This window comes from Triticum aestivum, chromosome 5A (genome assembly GCF_018294505.1).
Source record: "Triticum aestivum cultivar Chinese Spring chromosome 5A, IWGSC CS RefSeq v2.1, whole genome shotgun sequence".
In the NCBI taxonomy this organism is placed as follows: domain Eukaryota; kingdom Viridiplantae; phylum Streptophyta; class Magnoliopsida; order Poales; family Poaceae; genus Triticum; species Triticum aestivum.
The window spans coordinates 37,608,753-37,633,231 of NC_057806.1; the positions used below are offsets into that span (position 1 = coordinate 37,608,753).

Consider the following 24,479-nt stretch of genomic DNA (forward strand, 5'->3'; position numbering starts at 1 on the left):
AAAGCTTAACTAGTGTGGCTCGGGCATTTCATCGAACACCTCATGTGCATAGGAGGTGAGCTAGAGTACCACAAAGCTCTCCCCTCGCCGGCCAGAAAAAACAAAGTAGTGTAGAGTGCTCTGCTCGCCGGCGAGTGGGTATATATAGGCACCTCATTGGTCCCGGTTCGTGGCATGAACTGGTACCAAAGGGAAGCCTGTGGTCCTGGTTCAAGCCACCAACCGGGACCAATGGTGGTCGTCCAGGAGCGAGGCCCATTGGTCCCGGTTCGTCCCACCAACCGGGACCAAAGGGGCATGACGAACCGGGACCAATGCCCCCACGAGGCCCAACAGGCCCCTGGCCTCACGAACTGGGACAGATGGCCCCATGGGTCCAGTTCTGGACTGAACCGGGACTAATGGGCCACCTCGGCCTGGACCAAAGCCCTGTTTTCTACTAGTGCTCTTTGCCTGCATGCTCCTGCCGTTGACCACCGGGGACGTGACGCTTCCCATGTCGTACTCGTGCCTCACCCATCCACGTTCGTCGGAGGCGTCGCCGCCGACGTGGCAGTAACATACCGCCGTGTCCTCCGACTCGACGGCCACCACCGTGAAGCCGGCGGTGGGCTTGCCGGAGAGGGAGCAGGCGGAGTGCAATGGTATCTTCTGCTCCGGCGTGAGGGGCGGCAGGTGGATCTTCTCCGAGGTCCGAGGGCTCCACAGGAAGGTGGCGAGGGTGGAGGTGTCCCATGACAGAACCCACCCGTGCGGCGCCATCCACTCTGGAACCGCCTGTTGCGTAGCAGCGCGTGGGCGTCGCCGCTGCATGCGTCGTGTTGGTGCTGACGTTCCCCTTTGGAGATGTCGAGTAGGGTTGTGCAGGGCTCCCCTCCGGCCCCGTCGTGGTCGACGACGAGGCACGGCAACGGCATCGGCACCAGCGCCGGTAACTGCATGTCGACGTGGCCGGTCGATCCTATCGATCTAGTCGTAGCGACCAATCGAGCCTGCACAAACACGTTACGAAGGTGGGTGCTTACGGCGAATCAACCTATGGTTGAGTTGGTTAGGTGGACAGTTGTATCCTCAACCCACCAGGGTTCAAATCCTGATGCTCGCATTATTCCTGGATTTATTTCAGAATTTCCGGCGATGCGCTTTCAAAAAAGGTACGTGCGTACGTGGTCTTAAATAAGCAAGTTATAGGAGGCGTCCTGAACACGTACGATCGGAATCATGCAGAGTTCGACTCTCACGATTGGGCAGGAACTGGTGGTCGATACATCTAAGTGGCTCATCCAACTATAGGAAGAAAAAAAATAGAAAAAGAAATAATTGCATGAATCTCCGCGTAAAATCAATGATATGAGGTTTAGATGTGCAATACTTAGGGCACATCTAGATGTGCTTTAGCAAAACCGATTCTAATACAGTGATCTTACGTCGAGATCCATGTGGATATTTTCTTTTTCTTTTTTCTTTTTCTCTTTATGTTTGATTCACTCACTTAGATGTGCAATAACTAGATTACATCTACATGTGTCCTAGACACACCCATTCTAATATTACACACACTTATATTAGTAACATGCCATATGTCTTTTTTTTGGCTGAATAACATGGCATATATGATAACCCATAAAATAAGGACGACGCTACGCGTTCGCCGGCGGATAAAGTTAAGAGATCGGTTGTCTCGGTGGCCATTGGATGAAGCTGCGGATGGCTGTGTGATCTACCCACGTGATCCATCATCTTTGCAATAAATGTGTTGTTGCGGTATATTCTGCAGCATAGGTCTAGTTGCATAAATTTTCACAACAAGTGTCATCTTGTAGAAACTTTTAAAACTATTTTCCCCTCAATTTGTTGCAACATGAGCCTTTTTGCAACAAGAGGCTTGTTGCAAAATCACCCTTGCAGAAGACAAAAATCAAGTGTAGATCCCACTCCATGCCGTCCAGCAGCAACTTCTGACGCGGGCGAGGTCGGGGACCACCAAGGGGCGGAGCTTTCCAAGGCAATGCGGCGTCGATATCGCCGGAGCTGCGTAGATCCAGCAGGAGGTGGCTCGGACGAGGTCTTCGGGCGGGCGGTGGAGAGGCGACCAATAGCCAAGGAGATGGAGCGCGCGTGAGAGAGGGTCGAGCCCAACGATAGAGGAGAGAAAAGTGGTGGAGAGAGGGGAGGGCCGATGAAGGAGGAGAGCATCACTACTAGGAAAAACCTTATATACATAAGCTTATCAGTAGCGCGGGCTAGAATGAGGCGATACTGCTCATTAGCAGTAGCGCGTGTATAGAAAGAAAGCCACTGCTATGCGGATAGCAGTAGCGCAACAAGAATAAAATGTGCTACAACTATACATGCCACACCGTTGCCAACAGGCTAGGTATAGTAGTAGCGCCCCTGTGTGAACCGCGCTACTGCTAACTAGATAGTAGTAACGCCGGGCCGTGGCCCGCGCTGCTGCTAAGCCGGCCTTATCCCCCCGCCTCGCCCGTTTCCTCACTCTCCTATCTCACTGCCTCCGTCGTGGCCATCCCCCTCCTACCATCGCCGTCCTCGCTGCATTGCTGCCGACGTCGCCGCATTGCTGTCGACCTAGCCGCCATCCCCCGGCCTCGATAAGTGTTAGGGCATATCTCTCTCTAAGTGGTTTTGGTGTTTGATGACAATGCATTTGCGGACTAATCGTGTGCATTGAGCATTTGAGATATTCATTCATTGGCACGAGACGATTTATACCCCTCGGAGCTCAAAAGTGAAGACGGTGTAGTTCTCTTTTGTTTCGGTTTTGGTGGACTTGAGTCGTAGGAGATACCATACTATCAAGAGGGGGCCCGTATCGGAAAGGCTAGGGTGAAATCAACACGATTGGGTCCAATAGGTCTTGTAATAGCACTTTATTAGCTAATGAAACTTTATCTAGTGCAACAGGCGCTATTGTTCGGGATGGGAGAGGGAATTTCATTGTGGCTGCAACATGGTTTGTTCCTCATGTGGTCGGTGTGATTCTGCGGAGATGACAGCAATTCGGAATGGACTATATCTAGCAGAGAGAATCGGTTGCAACAAAGTGATCATTGAGTCCGATAGTAGCTAAGTGATCATTGATGGCTCAGATGTTGCAATGGTGCTCGAGTGCAAATAGTTAGCGATGGACTTCGTAAGTGTTTCTTACACACAGTGCCCACGTGAAGCAAATGAACACTAGTAGAAAAAGGTTCTAATGTGAAACTCATTAGTCCCGGTTTGTAATTGAACCGGCACTAATGTGACCATTAGTACCGGTTCCAACGGCTAGGCGGGCGACCCTCATTAGTACCGATTCGTGGTGAACCTTTAGTACCGGTTCGTGCCACAAACCGGTACTAAATAGGTGGTGGCCTTTAGTACGGGTTGGTGCCTCCAACCGGTACTAAAGGGGGGGGGGGGTCTTTAGTACTGGTTGGAGCCACCAACCGATACTAAAGGTGATGCGCTGCCACCCGTAGTGCATAATGTTTAGTCCCACCTCGCTAGTTAACAGGAGCTCGCACCGGTTTATAAGCCCCGCCGCGTCTACCGTGTCGAGCTCCTCTCTAAGCAGGCCTTTGTGGGCCTATTGCAAGTCTTCTGCCCTATGGGGCCTACTGGCCGTACGGGCCTGCATCCTGGCCCAACTAGAGATTGGGTTTCTAGTCGTATGCAGGCCGTGCCGGCCCAGTAGACGGGTTGTTGTTGCTTTATTTCAAATATAAAAATAAAAAAAATCCTTACCAACCGGGACTAAAGATCCTCCAGACCACGGCGCGCCTCGTGCCACGTGGTGGGCCTTTGGTCCGGGTTCGTGTTGAACCAGGACTAAGAAGGGGGGGCTTTAGTCCCCACTCTTTAGTGCCGGTTCCAGAACCGGTACTAAAGGTCCTTACGAACCGGTACTAAAAGTAGTTTTTCTCTACTAGTGGAAGTGGCTCATAGCCTAGCGAAGAACTCATTTGGTGAAAAATCCTATCTGTTTGAGGAATCTATAATCACTGATTTTATTTCTCATTCACTTATAAACGATATGTCCATTATGTGAGGAATAAAATCAGTTGCTTTCAAAAAAAAATGGCGATGGCGGATGAAACGGCTAGTCACTGACTAGCTTGTAAAACGAATAAGTTGTTAGGGAGATTGATAGGAACAGTACTGAACATACAATGTTCCCATTGATCAGTCTACTTGACACGATCAAGGCAGAGGCCAAGCGATGGCCGCGGGCGGGCACCAACGGACTAGATAGGATCATTCCCGTAGCTTGATCTATGTGTATTGGGGTTGAGAAACCCCCCTTCTCCGGCTCAACGGTATCTCAAATGCCGCCTCTCTCGAGGCATATTCGTGAAAAAGAAAGAAAAAACCCTAGATCGAGAGGAGAGGAACCTAACACAAGCCAAATATGTGCGCCGTTCTGGGAGCTTGCATGCCCCTTTTAATTTCTCTTGAATTTCAAGTAAAAAGAACAAGATCCTCACTGCTCAAACCTAGGTAGACAACCGATGTAAACATTAAACCCCAAATTTGAAACTTTAGCAGAAAAAAAGTTATATCCTTCTTAGTTTTGTTCTACGATTTTCTTTTAGGGATCTACAAATTGGAATTAGGGCGACACGGGGGCGATCTCACGCCGCCGCCCCTCGTCGTCACCACGTTCCTCCTGTCCTCGCCGCTGCCAGAGGCTAGCGCCGGGCAGGCCCTGGGCGCAGCCAAGGAAGGTGGCGGCGGGGAGCTTCTCGCGCTCGGGCAGGTGCATGGATCGGATCCGCCAGATCCGTCCGGCCCGGGCATAGGGTTTGAGGCGGCGGCCTCTGCTGGTGAGGGCGGCGTCGTCCGGGAGGCGGGCCGCGCTCGCCGAAGTTGTGGACCGCGTCTTCTCGGCCGCGCGGGCGGCGAGTTGGCGGTGGATGCGGGCGCCACGTGGAGGGATCCCCTGCTGCTCTCCTTCGCCAGATTTGAAGACGACGCCCCCGCGATGCTGCTTCCTCTTCGTCAATCCGGCCGGATCCGGTGGCGGACTGCGCGGATGTGGGGTTGGGATCTCTGGATCGGAGTAATTTCTTGGCCGGCTACGGCGGCCACGACGCCGGCCGCGCCCCAGGCGCTGTTTCCTTCTTGAAGGCGGCTTCGAGATCCAGCCCCCCCCCCTCGTCCTCCCCCTGCACCCGGGTGAAAACCCACAACTTTGGTTGGGCGGCGGCGGTGCCCGGCTCCGTCACCTTCTTGAAGGCGCCGCTTTGGGTCCGCGGGGAGGTGGGACAGCTGCAACGCGTTCTTGGCGTTCCTGATGGCGGCGGTTCTCTTTAGTGGTGTCGCTTCGCCATGGCGGTCGGCTGGTCCGGCTCTCGTGGTGATTGTGGTGCCCAACTCTTCGCCGTGTCTTCCTGGGGTGCTCCCATCCCGTTCAGAAAGGCTGGAGGTGGAGCGGCTTCATCTTGCACGGAGCTTCGGTGGAGATGTCAAGTCATGCCTGACCGACAGGTGCTACGCTTTGTCATGCCTGGTCGGCAGGTGCTACGCACGACAGATCTTCCAAAGACTTCAAGCTGTGTCGGCTGGTGGTACTTGGCAGCATGGTGCTGAGGTGTATCAGTAGCGACCGCGGCGTCCTCAGATGTTTGCGCGCAGGGAGGAGGTGCCGTTGGGCGCCGTGGTGGCGTCGACGATAGCTGGACCGAGCAAGGTTGATGCATTAGTACAATTCTGAAGATGGAGCGGTGGAAGTTGGTGGCGGCGGCCTCTGAGTGCACGCCGGACCGGTGAGACCCATGCCCGGCAGGCATCCTGGATGGGATCTCAGGTCTTAGATGTTAGGTTTGGCTGCGATGCCTGTTTGGTATTAGGCCCAGGCTATCTGCGCCCCTTCATCAACTGGATAGAGTGACTTAGACGGCGGCTTTAGTCTTACTGTTGTATTACTTTGTAAAGTCTTGTGAGAATAATTAATAAAGTGGCCGTATGCATCGCCCAGATGCAGAAGCCGGGGGTCATCCTCCTTTTCTAAAAAAATAAAAAAAATTAAAAAAAACAAATTGGAATTAATTTAGTTGTTAGAATGACTGGAGAACCTACCACAGCGTACGTACTGAATGAAAACAATCAAAGGAAAGTGAACCAGTTTCAGAACAAAACCGCACGCATACAGTGAGAACTACGAAGAACCAATTACTAGCACATTTGATACATTCTTTACATACCAGAACTAACGAGTACACCATCATGCACATAATCATACATCCAAGAGAGTATAGATGAGAGAACTGAGATACAGTACAAGTTTTCATCGGTATCTCAAAGAGCGCCACCGTCGGCGGTGGCGGGGCGCCGTGACCGCGACGGTGAGCAGCAGGACGAGGTCGTCCCGGACGTGGGTGTAGAGGGAGCCGAGGAGGTCGCAGAGCTCCGGCAGCAGCGCGGTGAGGTTACGGCCGGACGGCACCAAGGCGGGGAACGGGCAGAGCAGGAACCCCACCGCGAACAGCGTCGCCGGCGGCAGCATCGACGATCGATTTGTGCACTCCTTGTGTGAAGTGTAGCAAGCCACAGTATCCTCGCGATGCTGTTGCAAGCAGTCAGTGTGTGTGTATATAGAGGTGAGAGGGTCGTCGTTATCATTGGGTTGGGTGAGGCCGTGCTTGACTCGCAGGTGAGGAGAAAGTTAGCTGCGTTTCAGGGGCTGGGCAGCTCCGGTTCGCGTGGCCATCCTTGTGCGAGGCGGTGGCCCGGAGCACAACCAGTCGAGGTGAAGCCTACGTACGATAGTAGCACCAGAGTATGGTGATGCGTACTTGGCTCTGCCGAGTGCGTCCAGTGCCAAGTGCCATTTATCTTTTGCTGTTTCTGATGCAACGGGAAAAGGACATTTCTTTTTTCGGTCTTGCTAAATCTCAGTCGACTAAGACTCAAGTAAGTCTCAGTCCATGCTTATGTTCGTCAGATCTTGCATTAAAGATCTGTGCCAAATTTTCTTTTCAGGTTTTTCATTTTACTTTCTTACCAATACATGTTATATAACTTGACTATGACTTGATTAAATCTCAGTCAACTAAGATATAGCTACACCCTCTTTCTTTTTCAAATGGAAAAAGATATTCCCAAGGACCAAAAATGTAAAATAACAACACAACGTTAATATTCAGGCCAGAAGAAGGACTGCGCCAGTTACATGCTATTCTGTTAACTGGCGCCTACGCCTGAAGCCCCTCGTAGCGGGATTCGTCCTAGTTTTCAGAAGCTTCCAACGTTTATTTTTCCGTTTCTGGTTTACCTGGACCGGGTATTGTCTACCATTTTTGTTTTGTTTTTTCATTTTTTTTCTTTCTCTTCTCTTTTCTTATTTTTCAGTTTTCTTTTTAAATTTGAAAACTTCTTCCAAATTAATGATTTTTTTATTTTTGTGAACCTTTCTTAAATTTTGAATTTTTCTAATTTCGCAAAAGCAAATCAATTTTGTGAGCATTTTCTTACAATTTATGATTTTTTATTTATTTCATACTTTTTCTGTTTATATGATCTTTTTTCACATTTTGTGAACTTTTTCCAAATTTTAGGACTTTTTAAATTTGTGAACCTTTTACCTTTCTTGAATTTTTTCTAATATATCTTTATTTCGGCGGAGTTTGGAGTGTCCATGGGAAGGAGAAGCGAAGATAAGGATACCTGGTGGTGGAATGATGATGTCCAGAAGGCGCTTAAAGAGAAGAAAGATTGCTTTAGACGCCTATACCTGGATAGGAGTGCAGACAACATAGAGAAGTACAAGATGGCGAAGAAGGCCGCAAAGCGAGCTGTTGGTGAAGCAAGGGGTCGGGCATATGAGGACCTCTACCAACGGTTAGGCACGAAGGAAGGTGAAAGGGACATCTATAAGATGGCTAAGATCCGGGAGAGGAAGACGAGGGATATTGGCCAAGTCAAATGCATCAAGGACGGAGCAGGCCAACTCTTGGTGAAGGACGAAGAGATTAAGCATAGATGGCGGGAGTACTTCAACAAGCTGTTCAATGGGGAGAATGAGAGTTCTACCATTGAACTGAATGACTCCTTTGATGAGACCAGCATGCGTTTTGTGCGGCGCATCCAGGAGTCTGAGGTGAAGGAGGCTTTAAAAAGGATGAAAGGAGGCAAGGCGATGGGCCCCTGATTGTATCCCCATTGAGGTGTGGAAAGGTCTCGGGGACATAGCGATAGTATGGCTAACCAAGCTTTTCAACCTCATTTTTCGGGCAAACAAGATGCCAGAAGAATGGATACGGAGTATATTAGTACCAATCTTCAAGAACAAGGGGGATGTTCAGAGTTGTACTAATTACCGTGGAATTAAGCTGATGAGCCATACAATGAAGCTATGGGAGAGAGTCATTGAGCACCGCTTAAGAAGAATGACAAGTGTGACCAAAAATCAGTTTGGTTTCATGCCTGGGAGGTCGACCATGGAAGCCATTTTCTTGGTACGACAACTTATGGAGAGATATAGGGAGCATAAGAAGGACTTGCATATGGTGTTCATTGACTTGGAGAAGGCCTATGATAAGATACCGCGGAATGTCATGTGGTGGGCCTTGGAGAAACACAAAGTCCCAGCAAAGTACATTACCCTCATCAAGGACATGTACAATAATGTTGTGACAAGTGTTCGAACAAGTGATGTCGACACCGATGACTTCCCGAGTAAGATAGGACTGCATCAGGGGTCAGCTTTGAGCCCTTATCTTTTTGCATTGGTGATGGATGAGGTCACAAGGGGTATACAAGGAGATATCCCATGGTGTATGCTTTTTGCGGATCATGTGGTGCTAGTTGACGATAGTCGGACGGGGGTAAATAGGAAGTTAGAGTTATGGAGACAAACCTTGGAATCGAAAGGGTTTAGGCTTAGTAGAACTAAAACCGAGTACATGATGTGCGGTTTCAGTACTACTAGCTGTGAGGAGGAGGAGGTTAGCCTTGATGGCCAGGTGGTACCTCGGAAGGACACCTTTCGGTATTTGGGGTCAATGTTGCAGGAGGATGGGGGTATTGATGAAGATGTGAACCATCGAATCAAAGCCGGATGGATGAAGTGGCGCCAAGCTTCTGGCATTCTCTGTGACAAGAGAGTGCCACAAAAGCTAAAAGGCAAGTTCTACAGGACGGCGGTTCGACCCGCAATGTTGTATGGCGCGGAGTGTTGGCCGACTAAAAGGCGACATGTTCAACAGTTAGGTGTGGCGGAGATGCGTATGTTGAGATGGATGTGTGGCCACACGAGGAAGGATCGAGTCCGGAATGATGATATACGAGATAGAGTTGGGGTAGCACCAATTGAGGAGAAGCTTGTCCAACATCGTTTGAGATGGTTTGGGCATATTCAGCGCAGGCCTCCAGAAGCTCCAGTGCATAGCGGACGGCTAAAGCGTGCGGAGAATGTCAAGAGAGGGCGGGGTCGACTGATTTTGACATGGGAGGAGTCCGTTAAGAGAGACCTGAAGGATTGGAGTATCGACAAAGAGCTAGCTATGGACAGGGGTGCGTGGAAGCTTGCTATCCATGTGCCAGAGCCATGAGTTGGTTGCGAGATCTTATGGGTTTCACCTCTAGCCTACCCCAATTTGTTTGGGACTAAAGGCTTTGTTGTTGTTGTTGTTGTTGTATATCTTTATTTCGGCCTTTTTGAATTTTTTAAATACTTTTAACTCCCATTGTGAATGGTCTAGCAATCAACCGGTCAACTAAAAAAACCAAGAAAAAAAGTCTAGGCAAGGTAACAGTAGTCAGGGATTTAGATGGGCTAGCCCATACCTCTGTTTCAAGTGCTATAGAGACAAAATCTCACCTAAAGCGCTTTATAGGTGGTCTCCCATGGCCCCACACACCACCATGTGATCAAAACCTAGGCCACGTGGGCCGGCCACGTGGAAGCCCCTGTACCTCGTCTCCACCGCTAACTGGCACCCTGTCTCTATGTAAGCTCAAAAACCCTCAACATATTTTTATGCAATTTTTTTGCTGTCGTTTCTCTACGTTCCAAGACAATCTAATCTAGCCCTTTTCTGGCGAGAGAAAATTCGCCATCTTCGACTTCTCTATTGAGCCCTTGTTGCCCCCATGATGTTGAGAGAATAGTCCTCTCTCGGGGTTGAGCTTTTTGTAACTGTAGCTATGTGTCCTCTCTCTTTCTCCCTTGATCATGTGAGTTTTTGATCATAATTCTTATTATGGGTGTTATTAATGGAATTGAACTATATGGTTATCACCTATTATGAGTTTCTTTATGTGGGAATCATTCTTGCTCATGTTTGTGTATTGGACTTTTGAGAATAGTTAGATTATATGATGCATGTGTGGTATAATTTCACTAGTGCAGAACCGGGCAATAGCACCGGTTCGTAATGCCCTTTAGTCCCGGTTCGATAACCGACACTAAACTGTGGGCACTAAAGCCCCCCCCCCCTTTAGTACCGGTTCAGCATGAACCGATGCTAAAGGGCAACCACGTGGCACGAGGCAGCTCCGGGGGCAGGGAGCCCTTTAGTACTGGTTGGTGACACCAACCGGTATTAAAAGGTTGGGGGGTTTTGGGTTTATGATTTTTTTTCATTTAATTTTGTATTTTACATTTTTTTTTTCATTTGCTAGTATTTTACGATGCTACATATTGTATACGTTATGCATATATATAAATAGAATTTCTAGTAGAACCGATCATATATATATATATATATATATATATATATATATATATGTATATATATATATATATCGAATGTCTCACAACCACCATTAATTAATTCACACATATATACACACATGTATATATGTATACAATTAGCTAGCTATATACAATTTCTCCTAATTGGTGCCTTCGGAGCCACTGGCATTAGCCTAATTGGTGCCTTCGGAGCACGATGACAATTGGAAGTGGTTCATGGGGCGGTAGCGGGTAAAAGTATTCTCCTTTGGGATCTATGACCTGGTCGAGCAAAAATCCCGCTATTTCCTCTTGAATTGCTTCTATGCGGTCCTCTGCTAGGAGTTTCTCCCGCACCTCTTTGAACTGTTAAGAAAGAGATCAATATGCATGTGTATTAGTTGTGTGACTAGATATCGATAATGGTGTAAAAATTGTGAATAATGTTCTGACAAACGTACCCACTCCTGTCTTTGAGATCTGCTCCTTTCGGACGCCATCATGCGAATGTTCTCGCAAACGTAGTATGCACACAGATTATTCCCCGGCGCCTGCTTCAGGGCCTTTACGAGAATGGAATTTGATCAGATAATAATTAATCAAGCATGATAATTAAAGAGATGGCAGCTAACTAGTACTACTTAATTACTTACCTTGGGTCGATACCATTTCAGATTTCGTTTCCATTGGCCTGGAGTGACGCTGATGAACTTTGCCCAAGCTCTGCCCGCCGACAAAGAAAATGAATAAATGGGTTATTAAATAGTTGTTATCAGGAAATGACGAACTAATTAAATAGGCCGAGATATAGTTAATAATGATTGAAATTACCTGTTGACTATCCCCTTCACGATGGTGTAGTCACTTGGTTTTTTAAGTAGTGAGTCCAGTATTTCAACTGTTCCTTTATCAACTTTAATGATTAACAAGATCCAGTGAAATCTGCATGCACACACGTTTGCATGTCTTAATTAAGAGGGCATATGTAAGCAAAAACATGTAGCTAGCTAGTAGGCAAAAACAGAATTTGTAGTACAAGACAGTGTGACTCACTTGAAGTTGTAAGGAAGTAGTATATCTTCATTGTATTTGAGGCGCTTGAAGAACTCTAGCATGCTTTCCTCTACACTTTTTTTCATAATATGGATCTAATTTCCATGTGTATTCATTAATGGTATTTGGGTCAATGAACCCAATGCCATAGCGTCCACCTTTTTTCATTTCATAGATCTTCATCCTGCATAATACCACAAAAAAGAATATAGTAAGGATAATTACAGGTAATGATTGATCAAAATGATCACTACAGCTAGCTTGAGACTTAAATTATAGAAAGAAATCACTTACAGACAATAGCAACTGAAGATAGATTTGTCGAGTGCGTCTTGATTGTATAACTGAAATAGTTCTGAATACTCAACGGACACACCTTTCTCATGGAAGTAATGATCCTTCTTGACATTCACCATGAGGGACTCTCGATTGGAAATCTTGGTAATGTCCATGTACCATTGATGCAATTCATACATTCTCGTTGGGAGCTTCTTGACCTCGTCTGGCTCGACCAAAGGTTGGCCCCAGACATATTTCCGTTTTATTTCCTCCTCTCTAAGCAGAGGCATGGACTCGATATCGAGGAGTTGTCCAACAGTGATCTTGAGGATTTTAGCCTGCCTTATATGCTCCTCGGTTATTACCACATCACCCAGCTCGGGAACGTAAACGGTTTGCCCGCAATAATATTGGGCGCGCCTACTCTCATGTGTTGTTGGCACAAGAAGCGGGGGGATTGATTGCGCCGCCTGTTCTCCCAGCTGGGAACGGTTTTATCGCATTTTTTGTCAGCTGATTTGCTCGAGTTCAAGCTCACCTCTTTCTGTAGACGTGCTCGATTTAACTTCCGGAGGTGGCACTCATAGTCTGTGTCAATAGGCTTGGGAGCTGGTGGTCTAGCCATACGAATGAAGTGGTCAATCTTTTTCTCAGGCACTTTCTCCATTGGCGGCGATGGCGGTTTCGGTGCAAAATGGGCTTCCACCTCAGCCTTCGATATGGCTGTGTTTTCCTCCTCGGACTTGTCGTAAGGCCTCTGCGGAAGAGGCACGAAGCTGCTTGGACCATATTGAAATCGCTTGCCTCTGCCTGTACCTCCAGTACTACCTTGACTTGTACCGCTACGCACCATAGCTGAGGCGGCTCTCTTCCGTGATTGCTGAGGCGGCGAAGACGGCTGACGTGGCTGAGTTGGAGGAGGAGGAGTGGCCTGAAGCTGTGCTGGACTTGGAGGAGGAGTGGCCTGACGCTTTGCCAGACTTGGAGGAGGAGGAGTGGCCTGAAGCTGTGCCGGACTTGGAGGAGGAGTGGCCTGACGCGTTGGTGGACTTGGAGGAGCGGGAGTCTGCTGACTCGGTCGCGGACTTCGACGAGGAGTCGGATGACGCGGTGTCGGTGGCCTTCGAAAGATGATGCAATCCTTTCTCCATAGGATGATACGATGGTTGGCCTCTCCTAGTGTGTGCTTCTCGTCACCTCCAGGAATGTCAAGCTCTAGCCCCGAATATTGGTCCACCACCTCATCAACCAAGACACGAGCATAGCCCGCTGGAATCGGGTTGCAATGGAAGGTTGCCTCGGGGGGATTTTTAAAGGAGCGGCGTCAGCCACCTTCATGGATATGTTCTTCATTTTGAAATGTAGCTCACAGTTAGTGTTCTCCATGATGTCATCCACTAGGTAGCTATCCAGCAATGCGTCGCTCGGGGCGGAACCCACGCTGCTTCTCGGCATGGATGGGACGGTGCTTTCCAATGTTGGATCATCCGCTAGCTGCTGCAGCTGCTGAGACCCCCTTTGTTGGCTAAGTGAGTCGATCTGCTCCTGCTGCCGCTGGAATTTGACTGCCAAGTCCGCATGCGCTGATTCTAGGCCTTGAAGGCGTTCATAGTCCAGCTTCCTCTTCTTCTCCTCTGCAATCTTCTTTCTCGCACGGGTTCTGTAGTCGGTGTTCCAGTTCGAAAACCCCTCATACCACGGAATAGCGCCCTTGCCTCGTGTTCTTCCCCGGTGTTCAGGATTTCCCAGGGCACGCGTAAGCTCGTCGTTCTCTCTGTTGGGCTCGAACACCCCCGATTGAGCCTCTTCTATTGCAACAAGTAGCTTATCTTCGGCTCCGTCCAGACATGCCTTCTTCGAAACTTTGCCTGTCTTTGGGTCCAACTCCCCCCCCATGCGCATAGAACCAAGTCCTGCACCTGGGGGGCCAGCTCAATGTTTCTGGAGTGACACCTGCATCCTCCATCTCTTTCTCAGACTTATCCCACTTAGGCATTCCCACCGCATAGCCACCTGGCCCCAGCTTATGGAACTTATCCTTTTTGTGGCATTGGCCTTGTTTATTCTCGACCGTTCCTTAGATAATTCTGATTCCTTGAATTTCACGAAATCGACCCAATGAGCACTTTCCTTCTGTAGTGTTCCCTCGAAGACTGGAGTCTTCCTTCCTCCCTTGACGTACTTGTCCCATACACGATTCTTGTGGTTGTTAAATGCAACCGCCATCTTCCTAAGAGCAGCGTCCTTGACTTTCTCCACATCTGCATCTGTGAAATGATCTGGTAGGGTGAAATGTTCCATGAGCGTTTCCCAAAGCAGAAGTTTTTGTCTGTCGTCGACAAAAGTAAGATCTGGACGTGGCTTTGCTGGCTCTCTCCATTCTTGAAGGGAGATCGGGAGTTGGTCCTTCACAAGAACTCCGCACCGACGAATGAACTTGTCCTCAATCTTCTTAGGCGCTAATGGTTCGCCATTGGGTTTGATGGCCTCGATATTGTACTTTACGCCCTCCTTCAACTTTTTGTTTGGGCCTCGTTTCCTGTTGCCTGAAGATTTGCTCGATCGGGATGGCTGAAAGAAGAAAGATCGATTCGTTAATATATCTTCAAGTCATTTAAAACATTTGATGATCACCAGATGCCTGCTTATATAAATATATATATATATATATACGTCGCCGGTCTTTGTTGTTTCAAGATCAACATTTTCTTCGTCATATTCATAGTTCATGACTTCATCAATTCGGTCGTCGCAATCGAATATCATATCACCCTCCCCGGTGTTGTTTAGATATTCAGAGCCGTCATAATCTTCTACATTCTGATCATCATCTGGCCCGCGAGGATTGTGTATGATATTGAACAGGGCCTCTTCTCCCTCTCTGCCGGTATTGTCCGCCATAGGTTTTATTTAACTAATCCAAAAGAAATATATTCAAATTACAATGCATGGATGCAATCAATTAATAAGGAAAAACTGAATCAATCATAGTACATAATAAGAATCATTGAATATCTCAAATACGTCATCTCGAATAATAGATATAATCTCGAATACATCGTCTCGAATAATATATATAATCTCGAATAAATCATCTCGAATATTATATATCGAATACATCACTAGCTAGCTAGCTAATAAAGATCAAATACTAGAGAGTAATCTAGGCGGTGGACAACCAAAGTGAAGGAACCATCACTGTGAAGGAAATATGCCCTAGAGGCAATAATAATGTTATTATTTTATTTCCTTATATCATGATAAATGTTTATTATTCATGCTAGAATTGTATTTTCCGGAAACATAATACTTGTGTGAATACATAGACAAACCAAACGTCACTAGTATGCCTCTACTTGACTAGCTCGTTAATCGAAGATGGTTATGTTTCCTAACCATAGACATGTGTTGTCATTTGATTAATGGGATCACATCATTAGGAGAATGATATGATTGACATGACCCATTCCATTAGCTTAGCACCCGATCGTTTAGTATGTTGCTATTGCTTTCTTCATGACTTATACATGTTCCTATGACTATGAGATTATGCAACTCCCGTTTGCCGGAGGAACACTTTGTGTGCTACCAAATGTCACAACGTAACTGGGTGATTACAAAGGAGCTCTAAAGGTGTCTCCAAAGGTACATGTTGGGTTGGCGTATTTCGAGATTAGGATTTGTCACTCCGATTGTCGGAGAGGTATCTCTGGGCCCTCTCGGTAATGCACATCACATAAGCCTTGCAAGCATTACAACTAATGAGTTAGTTGCAAGATGATGTATTACAAAACGAGTAAAGAGACTTGCCGGTAATGAGATTGAACTAGGTATTGAGATACCGTCGATCGAATCTCGGGCAAGTAACATACCGATGACAAAGGGAACACCGTATGTTGTTATGCGGTCTGACCGATAAAGATCTTCGTAGAATATGTGGGAGCCAATATGAGCATCCAGGTTCCGCTATTGGTTATTGATCGGAGACATGTCTCGGTCATTTCTACATTGTTCTCGAACCCGTAGGGTCCGCACGCTTAAGGTTTTGATGACAGTTATATTATGAGTTTATGCACTTTGATGTACCGAAGTTTGTTCGGAGTCCCGGATGTGATCACGGACATGACGAGGAGTCTCGAAATGGTCGAGACATAAAGATTGATATATTGGAAGCCTATATTTGGATATCGGAAGTGTTCCGAGTGAAATCGGGATTTTACCGGAGTACCGGGAGGTTACCGGAACCCCCCGGGAGGTATATGGGCCTTAGTGGGCTTTAGTGGAAGAGAGGAGAGGTGGCCAGGGCTGGGCCGCACACCCCTCCCCCCTAGTCCGAATAGGACAAGGAGAGGGGGGTGCCCCCCTTCCTTCTCTCTCTCCTCTTTCCCCCTCCCGAATCCTATTCCAACTAGGAAAAGGGGGGAATCCTACTCCCGGTGGGAGTAGGACTCCTCCTGGCGCGCCCTCCTCCTGGCCGGCCGCACCTCCCCCTTCTCCTTTATATACGGGGGCAGGGGGCACCCCTAGACACACAAGTTGATCCACGTGATCATATTCTTAGCCGTGTGCGGTGCCCCCTTCCACCATAATCCTTGATAATATTGTAGCGGTGCTTAGGCGAAGCCCTGCGACGGTAGTACATCAAGATCGTTACCACGCCGTCGTGCTGACGGAACTCTTCCCCGACACTTTGTTGGATCGGTGTCCGGGGATCGTCATCGAGCTGAACATGTGCTAGAATTCGGAGGTGCCGTAGTTTCGGTGCTTGATCGGTCGGGCCGTGAAGACGTACGACTACATCAACCGCGTTGTGCTAACGCTTCCACTGTCGATCTACAAGGGTACGTAGATCACACTCTCCCCTCTCGTTGCTATGCATCACCATGATCTTGCGTGTGCGTAGGATTTTTTTTGAAATTACTACGTTCCCCAACAGTGGCATCCGAGCCTAGGTTTTATGTGTTGATGTTATATGCACGAGTAGAACACAAGTGAGTTGTGGGCGATATAAGTCATACTGCTTACCAGCATGTCATACTTTGGTTCGGCGGTATTGTTGGACAAAGCGGCCCGGACCGACATTACGCGTACGCTTACGCGAGACCGGTTCTCCCGACGTGCTTTGCACAAAGGTGGCTAGCGGGTGACAGTTTCTCCAACTTTAATTGAACCGAGTGTGGCTACGCCCGGTCCTTGCGAAGGTTAAAACATCACAAACTTGACAAACTATCGTTGTGGTTTTGATGCGTAGGTAAGATTGGTTCTTGCTTAAGCCCGTAGCAGCCACGTAAAACTTGCAACAACAAAGTAGAGGACGTCTAACTTGTTTTTGCAGGGCATGTTGTGATGTGATATGGTCAAGACATGATGCTAAATTTTATTGTATGAGATGATCATGTTTTGTAACCGAGTTATCGGCAACTGGCAGGAGCCATATGGTTGTCGCTTTATTGTATGCAATGCAATCACGCTGTAATGCTTTACTTTATCACTAAGCGGTAGCGATAGTCGTGGAAGCATAAAATTGGCGAGACGACAACGATGCTACGATGGAGATCAAGGTGTCGCACCGGTGACGTTGGTGATCACGACGGTGCTTCGAAGATGGAGATCACAAGCAAAAGATGATGATGGCCATATCATATCACTTATATTGATTGCATGTGATGTTTATCTTTTATGCATCTTATCTTGCTTTGATTGATGGTAGCATTATAAGATGATCTCTCACTAATTATCAAGAAGTGTTCTCCCTGAGTATGCACCATTGCGAAAGTTCTTCGTGCTGAGACACCACGTGATGATCGGGTGTGATAGGCTCTACGTTCAAATACAACGGGTGCAAAACAGTTGCACACGCGGAATACTCAGGTTATACTTGACGAGCCAAGCATATACAGATATGGCCTCGGAACACGGAGACTGAAAGGTCGAGCGTGAATCATATAGTAGATATGATCAACATAGTGATGTTCACCAATGAAACTACTCCATCTCACGTGATGATCAGACATGGTTTAGTTGATTTGGATCACGTGATCACTTAGAGGATTAGAGGGATGTCTATCTAAGTGGGAGTTCTTAAGTAATATGATTAAATTGAACTTAAATTTATCATGAACTTAGTCCTGGTAGTATTTTGCAAATCATGTTGTAGATCAATAGCTCGCGTTGTTGCTTCCTTGTGTTTATTTTGATATGTTCCTAGAGAAAATTGTGTTGAAAGATGTTAGTAGCAATGATGCGGATTGGATCCGTGATCTGAGGTTTATCCTCATTGCTGCACAGAAGAATTATTTCCTTGATGCACCGCTAGGTGACAAACCTATTGCAGGAGCAGATCCAGACGTTATGAACGTTTGGCTAGCTAAATATGATGAATACTTGATAGTTTAGTGCACCATGCTTAACGGCTTAGAATCGGGACTTCAAAGACGTTTTGAACGTCATGGACCATATGAGATGTTCCAGGAGTTGAAGTTAATATTTCAAGCAAATACCCGAGTTGAGAGATATGAAGTATCCAACAAGTTCTATAGCTAAAAGATGGAGGAGAATCGCTCAACTAGTGAGCATGTGCTCAGATTGTCTGGGTACTACAATCGCTTGAATCAAGTGGGGGTTAATCTTCCAGATAAGATAGTGATTGACAGAATTCTCTAGTCACCATCACCAAGTTAGTAGAACTTCATGTTGAACTATAGTATGCAAGGGATGACGAAAACAAATCCCGAGCTTTTCATGATGATGAAATCGATGAAGGTAGAAATCAAGAAATAGCATCAAGTGTTGATGGTTGACAAGATCACTAGTTTCAAGAAAAGGGCAAAGGGAAAAAGGGGAACTTCAAGAAAAACAGCAAGCAAGTTGCTGCTCAAGTGAAGAAGCCCAAGTCTGGTCCTAAGCCTGAGACTAAGTGCTTCTACTGCAAAGGGACTGATCACTGAAAGTGGAAATGCCCCAAGTATTTGGCGAATAAGAAGGATGGCAAAGTGAACATAAGTATATTTGATATACATGTTATTGATGTGTACTTTACTAGTGTTTATAGCAACCCCTCATTATTTGATACTAGTTTAGTTACTATGATTAGTAACTTGAATCGGGAGTTGCAGAATGAACAAAGACTAGTTAAGGGTGAGGTGACGATGTGTGTTGGAAGTAGTTCCAAGATTGATATGATCATCATCGCACACTCCCTATACTTTTGGGATTAGTGTTGAACCTGAATAAGTGTTATTTAGTGTTTGCGTTGAGCATGAATATGATTTGATCATGTTTATTGTAATATGGTTATTCATTTAAGTAAGAGAATAAATTGTTGTTCTGTTTACATGAATAAAACCTTATATGGTTACACACCCAATGAAAATAATTCGTTGGATCTCGATCGTAGTGATACACATAATCATAATATTGAAACCAAAAGATGCAAAGTTAATCATGATAGTGCAACTTATTTGTGGCACTGACGTTTAGGTCATATTGGTGTAAAGCGCTTGAAGAAACTCCAAGCTGATGGGTTTTTGGAATCACTTGATTATGAATCAGTTAATGCTTGCGAACCATGCCTCATGGGCAAGATGACTAAAACATCGTTCTCCGGAACTATGGAGCGAGCAACTGACTTATTGGAAATAATACATACTGATGTATGAGATCCGATGAGTGTTAAGGCTCGCGGCGGGTATCATTATTTTCTGACCTTCATAGATGATTTGAGCAGATATGGGTATACCTACTTAATGAAACACAAGTCTGAAATATTTGAAAAGTTCAAAGAATTTTAGAGTGAAGTGGAGAATCATCGTAACAAGAAAATAAAAGTTTCTACGATATGATCGCAGAGGCAAAATATTTGAGTTACGAGTTTGGCCTTCAGTTAAAACAATGTGAAATAGTTTCACTACTCACGCCACCTGGAACACCACAGCATAATGGTGTGTCCGAACATCATAACCGTACTTTATTAGATATGGTGCGATCTATGATGTCTCTTATCGATCTACCACTATCGTTTTGGGGTTATGCATTAAAGACAGCTGCATTCACGTTTAAAAGGGCACCATCTAAGTCTGTTGAGATGACACAATCTGAACTGTGGTTTGGAAAGAAACCAAAGTTGTCGTTTCTTAAAGTTTGGGATTGTGATGCTTATATGATAAAGTTTCATCCTGATAAGCTCAAACCCAAATCGGAGAAATATGTCTTCATAGGATACCCAAAGGAGACTGTTGGGTACACCTTCTATCACAAATCCGAAGGCAAGACTTCTGTTGCTAAATTTCGGAGTTTTTCTAGAGAAGGAGTTTCTCTTGAAAGAAGTGAGTGGGAGGAAAGTAGAACTTGATGAGGTAACTGTACCTGCTCCCTTATTGGAAAGTAGTTCATCACAGAAATCTGTTCTTGTGACTACTACACCAATTAGTGAGGAAGCTAATGATGATGATCATGTAACTTCAGATCAAGTTACTACCGAATCTCATAGGTAAACCAGAGTGAGATCCGCACCAAAGTGGTACGGTAATCCTGTTCTGGAAGTCATGTTACTAGACCATGATGAACTTGCGAACTATGAGGAAGCGATGATGAGCCCAGATTCCGTGAAATGGTTTGAGGCCATAAAATCTGAGATATGATCCATGTATGAGAACAAAGTATGGACTTTGATGGATTTGCCCGATGATCGGCAAGCCATAGAAAATAAATGGATCTTCAAGAGGAAGACGGACGCTGATAGTAGTGTTACTATCTACAAAGCTAGAATTGTCGCAAAAGGTTTTCGACAAGTTCAAGGTGTTGACTACGATGAGATTTTCTCACTCTTATATATGCTTAAGTCTGTCCAAATCATGTTAGGAATTGCCGCATTTTATGAAATCTGGCAAATGGATAAACAAAACTGCATTACTTAATGGATTTCTGCAAGAAGAGTTGTATATGATGCAGCCGGAAGGTTTTATCGATCCAAAGGGAGCTAACAAAGTGTGCAAGCTTCAGCGATCCATTTATGGACTGGTGCAAGCCTCTCGGAGTTGGAATAAACGCTTTGATAGTGTGATCAAAGCATTTGTTTTTGTACAGACTTTTGGAGAAGCCTGTATTTACAAGAAAGTGAGTGGGAGCACTACAACATTTCTGATAAGTATATGTGAACAACATATTGTTGATCGGAAGTAATGTATAATTTTCTGGAAAGCATAAAGGAATATTTGAAAGGAGTTTTTCAAAGAAAGACCTCGGTAAAGCTGATTACATATTGAGCATCAAGATCTATAGAGATAGATCAAGACGCTTGATAAGTTTTTTCAATGAGTACATACCTTGACAAGATTTTGAAGTAGTTCAAAATGGAATAGTCAAAGAAAGAGTTCTTGCCTGTGTTGCAAGGTGTGAAATTGAGTAAGACCCAAAGCCCGACCACGGCAAAAGATAGAAATAGAATGAAAGTCATTCCCTATGCCTCAGCCATAGGTTCTATAAAGTATGCCATGCTGTGTACCAGATCTATTGTATACCCTACGCTGTGTTAAGCAAGGGAGTACAGTAGTGATCTAAGAGTACATCACTGGACAGCGGTCAAAATTATCCTTAGTGGAATAAGGAAATATTCTCAATTATGGAGGTGACAAAAAGGTTCGTCGTAAAAAGTTACGTTGATGCAAGTTTTGACACAGATCTGGATGACTTAAGTCTCAATCTAGATACATATTGAAAGTGGGAGCAATAAGCTAGAGTAGCTCCGTGCAGAGCATTGTTGACATAGAAATTCGCAAAATAGTTACGGATCTGAATGTGACAGACCCGTTGACTAAAATTATCTCACAAGCAAAACATGATCACACCTTAGTACTCTTTGGGTGTTAATCACATAGCGATGTGAACTAGATTACTGACTCTAGTAAACCCTTTGGGTGTTGATCACATATCGATGTGAACTATGGGTGTTAATCACATGGTGATGTGAACTATTGCTGTTAAATCACATGGCGATGTGAACTAGATTATTGACTCTAGTGCAAGTGGGAGACTGAAGGAAATATGCCCTAGAGGCAATAATAATGTTATTATTTTATTTCCTTATATCATGATAAATGTTTATTATTCATGCTAGAATTGTATTATCCGGAAACATAATACTTGTGTGAATACATAGACAAACCAAACGTCACTAGTATGCCTCTACTTGACTAGCTCGTTAATCAAAGATGGTTATGTTTCCTAACCATAGACATGTGTTGTCATTTGATTAATGGGATCACATCATTAGGAGAATGATATGATTGACATGACCCATTCCATTAGCTTAGCACCCGATCGTTAGTATGTTGCTATTGCTTTCTTCATGACTTATACATGTTCCTATGACTATGAGATTATGCAACTCCCGTTTACCGGAGGAACACTTTGTGTGCTACCAAACGTCACAACGTAACTGGGTGATTATAAAGGAGCTCTACAGGTGTCTCCAAAGGTACATGTTGGGTTGGCGTATTTCGAGATTAAGATTTGTCACTCCGATTGTCGGAGAGGTATCTCTGGGCCCTCTCGGTAATGCACATCACATAAGCCTTGCAAGCATTACAACTAATGAGTTAGTTGCAAGATGATGTATTACGAAACGAGTAAAGAGACTTGCCGGTAACGAGATTGAACTAGGTATTGAGATACCGACGATCGAATCTCAGGCAAGTAACATACCGATGACAAAGGGAACACCGTATGTTGTTATGCGGTCTGACCGATAAAGATCTTCGTAGAATATGTGGGAGCCAATATGAGCATCCAGGTTCCGCTATTGGTTATTGATCGGAGACATGTCTCGGTCATGTCTACATTGTTCTCGAACCCGTAGGGTCCGCACGCTTAAGGTTTTGATGACAGTTATATTATGAGTTTATGCACTTTGATGTACCGAAGTTTGTTCGGAGTCCCGGATGTGATCACGGACATGACGAGGAGTCTCGAAATGGTCGAGACATAAAGATTGATATATTGGAAGCCTATATTTGGATATCAGAAGTGTTCTGAGTGAAATCGGGATTTTACCGGAGTACCGGGAGGTTACCGGAACCCCCCGGGAGGTATATGGGCCTTAGTGGGCTTTAGTGGAAGAGAGGAGAGGTGGCCAGGGCTGGGTCGCGCACCCCTCCCCCCTAGTCCGAATAGGAGAAGGAGAGGGGGGCGGCGCCCCCCCTTCCTTCTCTCTCTCCTCTTTCCCCCTCCCGAATCCTATTCCAACTAGGAAAAGGGGGGAATCCTACTCCCGGTGGGAATAGGACTCCTCCTGGCGCGCCCTCCTCCTGGCCGGCCGCACCTCCCCCTGCTCCTTTATATACGGGGGCAGGGGGCACCCCTAGACACACAAGTTGATCCACGTGATCATATTCTTAGCCGTGTGCGGTGCCCCCTTCCACCATAATCCTCGATAATATTGTAGCGGTGCTTAGGCGAAGCCCTGCGACGGTAGTACATCAAGATCATCACCACGCCGTCGTGCTGACGGAACTCTTCCCCGACACTTTGCTGGATCGGAGTCCGGGGATCATCATCGAGCTGAACGTGTCCCAGAACTCGGAGGTGCCGTAGTTTCGGTGCTTGATCGGTCGGGCCGTGAAGACGTACGACTACATCAACCGCGTTGTGCTAACGCTTCCGCTGTCGATCTACAAGGGTACGTAGATCACACTCTCCCCTCTCGTTGCTATGCATCACCATGATCTTGCGTGTGTGTAGGAATTTTTTGGAAATTACTACGTTCTCCAACACACTGGATCATAGCTCGGGTGATCTCCCCAAAGAACCTGCTAGGTATTCGAGAACCTGACGTCCATAGCAGCCATGTAGCGATGGACGTGCTCGTCCTCCTCCCTGACACGGCGACGTACCACCTCCGACGAGGCCGACTCCCTCCGCACCGAAAGTGTCCCACGCGAACGCCACCAAAGGAGATGAGGGCCGACGACGGGACCCGGGGCCAGGTTCCTCACCAAGCGTCGCGCCCCTGAAGGTAGCACCTCCCAGTGCCAGCCCGGCGGAGCCCAGTCCCGGACATGGGTCCTCTGAAGCAGGACGTCGTCGCGAACGTGTCGACGGCGAGGATGCGGGCCGGGCATCGTCGACAACAAATACTATATGCAAATGTAACACTAATTATGCTATCATTGCATATGTCAAAATTCTATATGCTATTTCATACTAATTAAGCATCTAACACTAAAAACAGAAAAAACAACTTCTATACATCCATTAAAAAACAGTAAAACAACATTATATAAAAAAATTCCATACTAATTATATCCATCTAACATGCATTCATACATATATACTAGTGAAAAAATAATAATCTAAAAAATCTAAACTAATTAAACATACAAAATACATATATACTAATTAACTTAAGGAAATGTGTGTGTGTGTGTTTATCATGCTTGTGTGTCTATGGGCTCGGGGAGGGGCGGCGCCCATG

General features: G+C 46.1%; 1 protein-coding gene across 1 annotated transcript in view; it reads left to right on the top strand.

The window, feature by feature from the left end:
- Positions 1-6,565: 6,565 nt before the first annotated feature.
- Positions 6,566-24,479, top strand: part of LOC123101180 (protein WHAT'S THIS FACTOR 1, chloroplastic) — a 66,800-nt gene continuing 48,886 nt past the window's right edge. The window contains exon 1 of the mRNA XM_044522753.1: positions 6,566-6,655. Coding sequence (XP_044378688.1) covers positions 6,566-6,655 — 90 coding nt within the window. The remainder of the gene's footprint in view (positions 6,656-24,479) is intronic.